Source organism: Moschus berezovskii, chromosome 1 (assembly GCF_049115385.1).
Source record: "Moschus berezovskii isolate FMDL1 chromosome 1, NW_MosBer_1.0, whole genome shotgun sequence".
Taxonomy (NCBI): Eukaryota; Metazoa; Chordata; class Mammalia; order Artiodactyla; family Moschidae; genus Moschus; species Moschus berezovskii.
In genome coordinates this window covers 119,523,171-119,536,148 of record NC_142460.1, presented here as the reverse complement: position 1 = coordinate 119,536,148, position 12,978 = coordinate 119,523,171, and the positions used below count along the sequence as shown (strand labels likewise).

At 43.1% G+C, this 12,978-nt stretch overlaps 1 protein-coding gene across 1 annotated transcript in view; it reads right to left on the bottom strand.

The window, feature by feature from the left end:
- Positions 1-12,978, bottom strand: part of SLC7A14 (solute carrier family 7 member 14) — a 50,503-nt gene that overhangs the window by 19,987 nt on the left and 17,538 nt on the right. The window contains exons 2-3 of the mRNA XM_088842756.1: positions 9,786-10,022; positions 8,039-8,256 (exon numbers count right to left, since the gene is read on the bottom strand). Coding sequence (XP_088698882.1) covers positions 8,039-8,256; positions 9,786-10,022 — 455 coding nt within the window. The remainder of the gene's footprint in view (positions 1-8,038; positions 8,257-9,785; positions 10,023-12,978) is intronic.

Below are 12,978 nucleotides of genomic sequence, written 5' to 3'. Positions count from 1 at the left end.
AGGTTGACTGTAATTGGTTTCTTTGAAACTTCTATGTAATTAGGTTATTCATTTATAAACAGTTTATATACAATATAAATACAATCCCAAAGGAGTTCATCTGCTTTACCAGACTGCCAAGGAGTCTACTGCACACACAAAAATCTAAGAACTCCTGATCTATTCTAGTAGAAAGAACTTCCGTACAAGCAGTTGTCACCAGGGGGCTACTATCTGGGAGAGGAGATAACTCCCACTTTCACTCCAGCAGAGTCCTGCATTTCAGGGTGTGGAAAGTGTCTTGCCTCCAGACAAGGAGATCAAAGAGATCTTACCTCATGGTACACGGAGGCTTACAGATTTGGAAATGTACTTGTTTTCACTTGTCTAAAAAATGTTTCTGGTGTTCAAGGATGGATGGATGCTGGAATTTCAGGCTTACCAAGCTGCCCCAATCCAGGAAGGCCTTGCTTTAAGACAGCTTCCAGAAAAACAGGTCCTGCTTTCTCTTCCTTTGACATCTTTCTTTCCATACACACGCACACACACACACACACACACACACACACACACACACACACCCATACAGTGACATTTTATGACAATCAGTCTGATGATGCAATCAATCCCAATTAGGATGTCCCACGGCTACAGTGCCATACCCACTTGGAGTGATCAGTGCTGGATGGTCTTAGATACTGGAAGAGCTCCCTGCTGAGGATAAGAGGCCAAGCTACCCTGGAAAAATGTAAAGAGACCCTTGTACCCCAATGTTCATTGCAGCACTATTTACAATAGCTAGGACGTGGAAGCAACCTAGGTGTCCATTGGCAGATGAATGGATAAGAAAGCTATTGTGTACATATACACAATTGAATATTACTCAGATATTAAAAAGAATGCATTTGAATCAGTTCTAATGAGGTGGATGAAACTGGAGCCTATTATACAGAGTGAAGTAAGTCAGAAACAAAAACACCAATACAGTATAATAATGCATACATATGGAATTTAGAAAGATGATAACGATGACACTGCATGCGAGACAGCAAAAGAGACACAGGTGTAAAGAACAGACTTTCAGACTCTGTGGGAGAAGGTGAGGGTGGGATGATTTGAGAGACTAGCACTGAAACATGTATATTACTTTATGTGAATAGATCGCCAGTCCAGGTTCGATGCATGAGACAGGGTGCTCGGGGCTGGTGCACTGGGATGACCTTGAGGGATGGGATGGGGAGGGAGGTGGGAGGGGGGTTTGGGATGGGGGACACACGTACACCCATGGCTGATTCATGTGAATGTATGGCAAAAACCCCTACAATATTGTAATTAGCCTCCAATTAAAATAAATTAATTTACCAAAAAAAAAAAAGGTGAGAGGTCTAAACCATGCCGTGAGAAGATTAGCTGAGGATAAAGGAAGGACTAACTGAAAGAGAGGCCTCAGTGGAAGATACTGCCAAGATACAGGTGTCTTGGAGCAACACCTTCCAATTTTGAAGTATGAATCGTATAGTTGTTGGAGGAGAGGTGCACTGTAGGCTCCAGGGGGAATCTCAGAGCCGTGCGTATGGGTGGGATAGGACTTGGTTGGGAGTGCAGATTCTACAGCCTGTCAGACCTTGATTGGTTCTGCCAAGAACTAGCTTGGTGACGTAGAACAAGTTCCTAACCCCATGGGGCTTCATTTTCTTTATCACTAAAATGGAAATAAAAATAGTATTTAGCTCATTGGATTGTTACAAGGATTAAATGAGATAGTCCACCACAGATGTAGAATATATGATCAGTTACTCAGTCATGTCCGACTCTCTGTGTGGCCCCATGGAGTGTAGCCCGCCAGGCTCCTCTGTCCATGAGAGTCTCCAGGCAAGAATACTGGAGTGGGTTGCCATTTCCTTCTCCAGGGGATCTTCCCAACCCAGGAATCAAACCCAAGTCTTTTGTATTTCCTGCTTTGGCAGGCGGATTCTTTGTCAATAGCACCACCTGGGTAGGTGCTTAATAAATATTGCTCTTATCAGTAATATTTTTATTACTATTGTAAGTTTCTCTAGAACAGATGAAACCAAGGACACAAACAAATTCCTCCTCTTCTTCCTCCTTATTTTTCGTTTAGAACTTGATGCATATTTTATTAACTGCTCCCATGAACCAGGAACTGTGCTTGTTGATATGGATACAGTCATGTGCAAAAAGTACTCTGAGCATGACCTCCTGAGGTTAGGAGCCTAGAGGACACTGCAAGACCAGAAATGCTACCTTGATTGTGATAACAAATTGATCAAGATTAGCAAATACCTACATTATTACAAAGCAGAAACATCATTTTACCAACAAAGGTCCATCTAGTCAAAGCTATGGTTTTTCCAGTAGTCATGTATGGATGTGAGAGTTGGACTATAAAGAAAGCTGAGCGGTGAAGAATCGATGCTTTTGAACTGTGGTGTTGGAGGTGACTCTAGAGAATCCCTTGGACAGCAAGGAGATCAAACGAGTTAATCCTAAAGGAAAGCAGTCCTGAATATTCATTGGAAGGACTGATGCTGAAGCTGAACCTTCAATACTTTGGCCACCTGATGTGAAGAACTGACTTATTGGAAAAGACCCTTATGCTGGGAAAGATTGAAGGCAGGAGGAGAAGGGGACGACAGAGGATGAGATGGTTGGATGTCACCAACCTGATGGACATGAGTCTGAGCAAGCTCCGGGAGTTGGTACAGACAGGGAAGCCTGGCGTGCTGCAGTCCATGGGGTCAGTGAGTTGGACACGACTGAGCAACTGAACTGAACTGAACATTATTTGTAAAACACAGATGCTGCTATTTCCCAAATGAGTGAAAGCATGAATGCCAAATACTGATAATGATTAGATACCGGAAAATTAACTATGGGAACTAGGTTAGTTGGGAAGAGAGAGAATAAGTTTGCAAAGAGAATGTCTGTTAGCCCCAATTTGCATATGTAGAACTAGAAAGCAGTTATGATTGAAGAAAGACTAAACAGATCAAAAGTAGGCCATCTGGAGGTCCTACTGTGATGGGAAGGCCATGAAATTTAACTCAGATGGTTCAAATGGAATGATTTCGATGAAGGGACTCCAGGGGTCAAGGCTGAGAGGAAGTGAGGAAGAAATACCCTGGCCTGTTTTCTTCTCCCCTTCTGATCTCTTGATTGGTATCTCCCCTTGGCTAAGCCTAACAGGAAGCCAGCATCAGGGGGCCTTCTGGAGCACAGACCAGAGCAGAAGGAGCAGAGAGGTGATCTGGGGGAGTGTGGGCAAAGGGAGGAAACCCAGCACACCTGCCAGGACCAGACAGACTCTGTCTGGCCTAACAAGATAGAGATGAAATAAACAGATTATTTAAGAAAAGACAACACAGTTAACAGACAGGGTCACCTTTTTATATGAGTTAATTTGAATGAGTTTTTTTTTTTTTTTTGGTCCTTCAAGCAAATAATCCCTGGTTGGTACATACAAAAAAGCCATGAAATGAAACTGTATGGGTGTGTCTCTACCCCAAAACCACTAAAACTGCTTTCTACTTTACTCTACCCAGATTTCAGATTGAGCCTTTGGTATTTACAATTAGGATACGCTTCCATGCTTAAAAGAATGTGTTTGGTACCCAGGGGTGAGCATCTGTGAATTAAATTAGTGGGTGAAGCATGTTTGTGTGTGTGTGTGTATACATGTTTCTGTCTTCATCAGTACTTTATCCTAACTTTCCTTTAATGTCTTACATAAATAAAAACCAGTATTGACTTTTCAATTAGATGATGTCACTGGAAATTATTTTCTAAGGTCAACCTGGTAAAGCTGCTCAGCCAGACGATGCAGGTCAGTCTTTCCTTCTACAGAGCTTTTTGGGCAGTAGCACCTGCCTCAGTTGCTGGAGGACTGTTGCTTAATCAGTTGACAAAAAAATGTCATTGCTGGCCTGCTACTCAACTTCAGGGATCCCTAAAAGCTGGGATCCCTGTGCCTTGCTGATATTTGAGAGGCGTTAGGATGAGGTGACTCTCCATATTCTACCTTAGATATGCCCACGAGATAATTAGGCACCTTTGTGTAATTCACTCTCAAGGTAACAAGACAAAACTCCAACTTTAGCAGCATTTCCTACCACCCTCCTGCTCCAGATCTGTTAGTAGCCTGTCCACAGCAACTGTGGAATAGGTTCCAGCAAGTGGATTCAAATGTGGAGACATGGAAAACAGCTTTTCCTCTTTTTTGGAGACTGTCAGCATGCCCCACAAATACTTGCTCTGAACCATTTTCCTGGGAGCTATTTGTGCTGGTAGAATGTTTTATTTGGTTAAAGAGAAACCATAAGATAGCATCGAGAACAAATAACATACAGTGAATACGCATCCAACAATGTTCAGGGGCTGAGGAATTGCAGATGGAAGTGGGGGTTCAGCTGAGGGCCAGCAGTTACTTGATACAGAGAAAAAATGTTTGTTGTTCTTAAGCTCTTCAAGACCAAAGAAACATTTCACCCAGAACCCGTAAGTGAGTAAACCATTCCTTATGCTATTTTCTTTGGAAGGAAGTATTTGGAACAGGGAAAGACTAGGCTTCTGAGGGGTCCGTGGCCAGAGGATAGATTGTTCATTAACCCTTTAGAAGTCCTTGAGAGTTGTGTTTTAACTCATGTAACAGCAACTGTATAAACCATTCCCTCCACAACGGTGTCCTCCATCCTGTCTTACCTATCGGGATTGAAGAAGAAAGTGGATTGGTACTCTGAACTTGTCAGTCCCCTTGTCAGAGGTGGGCTTCCCTTGTGGCTCAGATGGTAAAGAATCTGCCTGCTGTGCAGGAGACTCAGGTTCAATCCCTGGGTTGGGAAGATCCCCTGGAGAAGGAAATGGCAACCCACTGCAGTATTCTTGCCTGGAAAATTCCATGGACAGAGGAGCCTGGCAGGCTATAGTCCATGGAGTTGCAAAGAGTTGGATATGCCTGAGTGACTAACAAATTTCATCAAATTTTTTTTTTTTTTTTGTCAGGGTTGGGGACGGATTTTCCTTAAGGAGTGACGAAGTTCATGCAGTTGGCAAGTAGGCAACTTGATTTTGCTGACAGTTGTTAGAGAACAGAGTAGGGAGTGTGTTTATTCACTTTGTGGATGACATGCTCATGAGAAGACGTTAGATCTAAAAACTACCATATATATTCAGAGTGGCCTTGCTGGACTGGAAAAGTGACCTAAAACCAAAGTCAAGAAAGAACAGGTTCAGGCAGCGGGCTGGGGAGGAGATGTACGATGCAGAAATCTGAGGCCAGGCAGAGAGGATGAGTCAGCACCATCTTCACGCTGGGCTGTCCTTTGTGCTCAGATGATGTTTTTAGGCACAGCCACTAGGACACAGATTTGAATTTCCTGCAGGGAAAGAGGATTCACAGCGGAAAATCCAAAATCCCAGCTAGGCTTTTTTGGTGACCAACGACCAGCCTACTCCAGGTAGTAGGTTTGGGTTGGAGAGAGGTCAGTGGCTAAAGGTGCAAAAAAAAAAAAAAAAAGACAGTTGGCCCCATGTGTGAGGTCCTGGGAGCAGTGGAGTGAATAAGGACTTTGACTCCTCCAGGACTGGAGTTGAATTTCACTTTACTATGGTCTAGACCTGTGATCTTAACTTTTCTTGTGTTCAGTTGCTCAGTCAGGTCTGACTCTTTGTGACCCCACAGACTGTAGCCTGCCAGGTTCCTCTGTCCATGGGATTCTCCAGACAAGAATACTGGAGTGGGTTACATGCCCCTCTCCAGGGGATCTTCCTGACCCAGGGATTGAACCCGTGTCTCTTATGTCTCCTGCATTGGCAAGAGGGTTCTTTACCACTAGCACCACCTGGGAAGCCCCAGGCTTCACTATCCTCCCATCTTACTGCTCCTCCCAGCTCCAAGACTCCCAGTCTTTGTGAAGCTTAAAGGAAGTGTTAAGAAGACTCAGAAGGCAGGGGTCATCATACACAAGGTACTTGGTGTAGTGGAAGGGGCTTTGGAGCCATACACCTGGGCAGGGATTTCAGTCCTGGCACTGACTAAGTGACTTCCGGCAAGTTACCCAGCTTCTCTGAGCCATGAGTTCTCCGTCTGTAAGTTGGGGATAGCGGCACCTGCTTCAAAGTTTTGTTATAAGAGTGAGATAATATTCATAGAGCATGTGTTGGGCACCCAGAAGGTAGTGGGTAAATTCTAGCTCCTTCCTCCATCATGATCTTTGTTACTAATTATACAATGTGGACTTAAAAATGTCTAAGATTTTACTATCTTTTTGCAAACATTTGGTGCAATTAGTTTTACCACCTGATAGATGAGAAAACCGGAAAGCAGAGAAGTTAATTGTTGGCCAAAGCCTTACAGTAAGTCCATGACCCAGTAATTTCTTACACTGTTAAGAAAACGGTGAGAACATTTTCATGTGCTATGATGAAAATGCCGTTGAGTTCTGGGAAAACATTCTTTCTTTGTCACTATTATCATTTGTTGTCTTCTTATATGATAGGAAGGGAACAATTTGTATCATAAGAAAATATAGACTTGGGGATCCAGAATGGGGTCAACAGTGTTTCTTTGTCTCTTCTTCTGGTTTTAACCAGTTTGAGGGTTTATTCACCTCAAGGAGGAGGGATGAACTCTGTGGTTCTGCAGAATTCTTACTGATAAGCAGAAGACTAGAAATGTTGGCTTAAATTGTTTCCTTGCTTATTTCTCTTCATTGAACAGCGTGGCATGGTTTAGAATACACAGAAGTTATTTTGAGTGTTCTCCAAGAGCAATTTCTGGTCCCTGGAAAGCCAGTGTAAGCAAAGGCTACAAAAGCAAACCTGGTGGAATCCTGGCCTTCTGTCACTGGTGCTGGGTGGGCTTGTCTTCCTGGCCTCAGTTTATCTGCTAAGTGAGGGGGTCAGACCAGGGGGCCTCTAAGATCCCTTCTAGCTTGAACTTCTCTGATTTCTGTTCTATAGTTTGATAAAAAGAAGAATGGGAGAGAGAATTTTACCAGTAAATCTGTAAAGGTGGCATTTTTAGTCATATAGAGGAAGAATTCAGATGTGACTTAGAACTAGCACTTGTCAGTATAAAGAATTTGCCGCTCAGACCTTTCCACCTTTCTTTAGCATAAACCACACCATCAGATCACTGGGATGAGATCTGAAGATGTCCTTTCGGTCCAGCCTGCTCTTTTGTCAATCCCCCAGACCACACCAGTGGGCTTCTCTGCTCTCAGACCCCAGCAGAACTCTCCACCTTGGATCAAACATTGAGTTTAGATTTGAGAACTATTCCTTTATTAGTTCCATACCGAAGCAATGCTCACCCCTTCCTTGCCTGCCCACTGTTCGGGCCTCTTTTACTGCTTGTCTGTTTACCAACTGTCTAAACTGAACAGTCCTATAGAGAGACTTTATAGGACTGAATTGTTCATGTGCAGGCTTTGGAATCAGACAGTCCTGTCTTTGGCTCCTAACTTGGGCACTTATGCTATGTGCTTAGTAGCAAGTCATCTGACCTCTCTGAGTGTTGAGTTTTTTCATCTGTAAGACTAGAACGTAAATATCCTCCTTGCAAGGTTATTGAGTGAATGTTAGTCTCTTAGTCATGTCTGATTCTTTGTGACCCCATGGACTGTTGCCAGGCTCCTCTATCCATGGAATTCTCTAGCAAAGAATACTGGAGTGGGTAACCATTTCCTTCTCCAGGGAATCTTCCTGACCCAGGGATAGAATCCCAGTCTCCTGCATTGCAGGAAGATTAAATGAGATATTATATGCAGAATTAGGCAGAATTGCAAGTGACCAAAACTTCAAATCTATTATCATTTTCCATATAACATAGGAGCTCAAGAAATGTTTGTGAAACAGCTAAATAAAAAAGAACCATTTCTTCAGAACATTCTGATGAAATTCAGATAAAAGGTGATGAAGAGAGTGCCATGAAGGTTATGGGACAAGCAGCATTTCCTTTAACTCATGTCTCAAACTGGTCATAGGGTAGTAGGCAGAGCGTGCAGCAGATACACCCACAGGGGTTTAGGAATGAACTTACCCCTGACCAGCCATAGGGCAAGAACTGGCCCTCAGCCCAGTGTTTCCCATTGATGAAGAAGAAGCCTGCAATCATGATGAACACCCACACGGCCAGGTTCAGCACATTGAGTACATTGTTGAAGCCCACAGAATTCTTCACCCCCAGCGCGACGATGATGGTGACGATGATTGCAATCACCAAAGCCAGAAGGTCTGGGTATGATTGTTCTCCTTTCCCTAGAGGGATAAGATGTGAATTAATAATATTGTCCAGGCCCACCCAGTGCATCTGCACTCAGCTTAGAGAAGGGTGGTCAGTGTGTTGTGGAAGGAGAAGGGGCTGTGTGTGTGTGGTCCACAGGTGTCTAGTTGCAAATGGGGAGGTTTTGGTATATAGGAGAGATGACCTGATATCCTGGACCAAAAATTGGGATTCATAATATGGCAACTACAACAGTTCCTCTGGAGCCATGGCATGGAACATCCGAAGTCAGGACTATCCAAGGACATTCAAACCTATACACGGATCTAATATGTTATTTGAACAATTTTATCTTCATTGTCGTTTACTTTATAGCCCATAAATATTCCATTTCATTCCAGCAATCTCTCTATTATCAAAGTTAAAAATGTGTGTCTTTGACAATTATTGAAAGAAGGGTGTTCTTTCCATTTGTGTGATTGCAAAGAAGATGGCTGGGGAATGCTCTTCGCTTGTTCGGTCTTGTCTGTTGGCCAGTGGACTCCTGCCCTCTATAGAGGGAAAGTGGCACTGCTTCAGCAGTCAGGCTCCTGGATTTCAGCTCAACTCTGACCTGTAACCAGCTGTGTGGCCGTGGGCAAATGTCTCCTTTCTCTGAACCTCATCTGTAAAGTGAAAAATTTGGGCTACCTGATTTTGCAGGACCCTTTCAGACCCAAAATTCTATGAAATCAGTATCCTAAGAGAAAGATGTCTTCATATTTTAAAATTTTCTTATGGTATCTAGGTGCTCTGCATTTTGGTCAGCTCTTCTGAGATAGGGGCACCAATGACTTGTATGCAGCCTCTGAATTAGTCCCTGGATGTTTGGGGGCAAGACTTCCACTCTCCTCCACTAGAGTTTAGCTTCCCTTGATTGTGAAGGGATAGTCAGATATCAGAATGGAAGGTGGGGCTCAGAACCTGAAGTCTCAAGGTATCTGTTAACGTGAGCTTCTGGTTATTTAGTATTCACTCATTTTGTTATACCCATTCATTTCTTTTAAATATATTCTCATTTAAAAATTAATACTTGCTGATTTAAATTTTTAAAAATCTTCTAAAGAACCCATCAGAGAAGTTCCTCATAGTTCTTTTTCCAAATTACTCATATTTTTATATAGCTATTAACGAGATGCATATACAATTTGTGTCCTTTGTCATACAGCATTACGTTAAAAACATTCCATGCTCTTACAACAGACTTCCTGGTCATCCTTTTAATTGCTAGCTATGTCATACACTGCCATAGTTTACTTAATCAGTTGCTTCAATGTAGAATACTTAAACAGTTTCTAATTTTTTGTTATTATAAATAAGGCTGTGATGAACATTTTTTCATATAAAACTTTTATGGAAATTATAATAGTTTCCTTAGGACAGATTCATTCATCCATTACTTGGCAAAAAAAAAAGACATATTAAGGCCCTTGGTACTTTTTGCCAAATTGCATCTTGAAAGAGGAGTTCCTTTATTTGGCTTAGTGAGTTTGCATGTTGGAGTTAGAGGCTGTGGCAGTCTCACCCAGGCCGTTGAGGGTTCCCACGCTGTCCACCATCCAGCGGCTGATGGTGTGGTTGGCCAGTGAGTCAAACATGCTGCTCAGAGCACTGGCGCCAGCCGCAGTGCCAATCAAGTACTCCAGGATCAGATTCCAGCCGATGAAAAATGCCACAAACTCCCCGACAGTGACGTAGCTGTAGGTGTAGGCTGACCCTGTGGTCTTGGGGACGCGGACTCCAAACTCTGCATAGCAGACACCTGCATGGGACACACACATGAAAGATGGATTTCAGGAGATGAGCTAACCTTTTGGTGGCTAACCATCTGGGATAGATAATCCTGGACATCTCTGGGGTCTTAGAACAAGTATGCAAAGTTTTATGTAAATAAATCAATTCAAAGCCAGTTCTGATGTCTTCCAACTTTACTTCTGAAAAAGTCTAAACCTGAATGCCAGACCGAATCCTAAGGAATGATTAGAAACTGACCCTCTTTATTAGAAAAACTCCCATTTATTGTATGTGTCTCTGTTGTGGTTCCTCAAGTGTCAGACATCCTGAGTGAGCTTGGGTCTAATTCATTATGACCATACAACTGATGTCACCAAGGTTAGATTATGTCAGCATTCTTCTCTTTTCATTTTTATTTGTTACAAAATGTGTTCCTCATTTAAGGGTGGTACCTGGAACAATCTTTGAAAATACGGTACTATATGGGATGGGGAGTTAATTAAAAATGCAAATACAAATAAATGACTAGTTATTAATTAGGAAAGTTGCACATGCAAAAGATAATCTAATGAACACCTTTAGCATGTCTCCTATGTGCCTGGCAAGATGCCAAATGCTGGGAATAGAAAAAAGACAAGTGAGGCAGGGCCTTGCCTTCAAATGGAGCTATGCCAGGAAATCCCCACACTTTGTAGGCTGTATGAGCTCAGTAATGCAGAGACGTACAGGAACACAGAGAGCAGAGATGAGATGTGTGCGTCAGCTGGTTTTGAGGTATGTGGAGGAATTAATTGGACTCAGAAGGTGGACTGTGAGGCAAAGTCATGGTGGGGAGAGACTGTATGAAGTTTTGGGTGGAAGGGAATGTGCACTGGGGGACTGGGAGGAGACGAGGCTGGAGAGGCAGGCAGAAGTCACTTGTTTTCCAAAGTGGGTCTGGTGGGACACTTCTACCAGAGTCATCTATTATACTTGGTCTTAATCTGAAGGCCAAGAAGCGATCAGAGTCATCTATTGAGTTGTTCAGGAGATGGAGACCAGGAATATGCATTTTAATAAGCTTGCCACTTATATTTGAGAAACACTGGTATATTGTCTCATTTTTTGTTTTATAGAATTAGAAACTAAATTAGAAAGAGGCTGGGAGTACATCAAACTTCTGGAAACTGGGAGAATATTGTACACTGTACTAAAAACTCTAGATTTGGGGCCAGTGGGTGGGGTACCGAGTGGGAGGACAGACATGCAACAGCTTGGAGGAGACACGCCAGGACTGGGAGACAGGTAGAGGGGAGCACAAAGCAAACATTACTTTCAGTCCCAGTTCTGTTCAGGGCCAGCCCTGCGGTTCTCGTCACAAATCAGGGGAAAATCATTCATTCTTTTGTGACTGAAGAGAGCAAGTGTCTTCTCCTTTGGAAGAGAGTAAAATCAATGCGAGGGTGCAGAAGCAGAGATGTCAGAAGCTGTGACACAGTGCGTGACTACATGTGAGGCACCGTCTCTTCCGTCCCCTCGGTGGCGTCAGTGTCGGCGCCTCCATATGGAAGGAGCCCTGGGCAGCTGGGTTGCCCTCTTGTCTTAACTCTGCCTCGAACCTGCGCACTGCTTTACGTGTTTCCTTCCTTGTAAGGTAAAGGAATTAGCCCAGGATGCTGTCTTTAGGATCTTCCTACTCTTTCAACCTTGGATTCTATTGTTATATGGAATTCTGCTACAAAATATATTAAGCATCGTTTCCTTTCACATTAGTTACTATATTGTTCTGGATTATGGAGATGCTCTCAAGGCCAAAAAAGCTGTTCGTTCCTACCTTGAATGGCCTAAGCTGTTATTATTTTGAGTTTCTATGTCAGCCCCCTTCCCTCCACTTTGTAAAATAGTTTTCCATCTCCTTGGAGGTGAGACTGTCAGTCATTTCTTATTGTTACTGTTGTGGGGCTTACCTGGAGCAGTCTGACCTCCTCCTTTTCTAAATTGCTGCTTCTAACACCTGATATTTAAATTGTTAGAGTGAGTCTAAAATTAAGAGGAAGTGGTCTCGGAAGGAAAGCCTGAGAAACTCTAGGAGGAAAGTTTAGAGTGTGAGGGCCTGATGATATTTTCTTGGTTGTTGGGGGAACTGGTATAACTTATGTGATCTCATCTCCTGAAGGGAGTTGAGTTTGCACGTTGAGTAGGTGTCTCTTTAAGTGCAGTGTAAGGAATTGGGCGGTAAATGATTTATTCTCTTTAGTGCAGGATGCACAACTTTATCCAGTAATTCTTATACTCTGTGAGCTGCTTTTCTTCATCCTTCTTCACCACCTGATAATGTACAAGGCTTATCAATAGGATTTTTCCAAGTGGCACTTTTGAAATAGGCATCAGTTTGATTGCAGATTTAACTTGGAAAGCCAATATTGTGCAGTTTGAGCAATCAGACGTTTTCTCCTTAATATTTGATCTGCCAAATTAAGTTAGAAAGCACTCAAGTCACTGGCCAAGGGTGATTAGCAAAAAGTCAAGTCTTCCTTGGGTCTTGTGAAGGGACCTGCCCGTCCCTTGCTGTCTTGGGTCAGAGGAATGGGCCCTGTGCTGTGTGCCATGTAGGAGCATATGGAATCTTAGTTACTTATTTCCCCCAAACATGCTTGGATCTTGATGACTGGGGTTTGGGGAGAACAGTGGGAAAATCAATTAGCCACTAATCACGTGGGATGGTTTCTGCTCGCAGAAATCATTCTTTGGGACACACTCTCATTTTGAACATGTTGTAAAGGATTTTATTTTTGAAACCTTCTGACTTATTTGCATGCAGGAATCCAAGCTTTTAGTGGGTGCTAGAGGGCTTCACTGGTGGGTCAGTGGTAAAGAACCCACCTGCCAATACCAGAGACATGGATTCTATCCCTGGGTCAGGAAGATCCCCTGGAGGAGGTCATGGAAACCCACTCTACCATTGGTGCCTGGAGAATTCCATGGACAGAGGAGCCTGGTGGGCT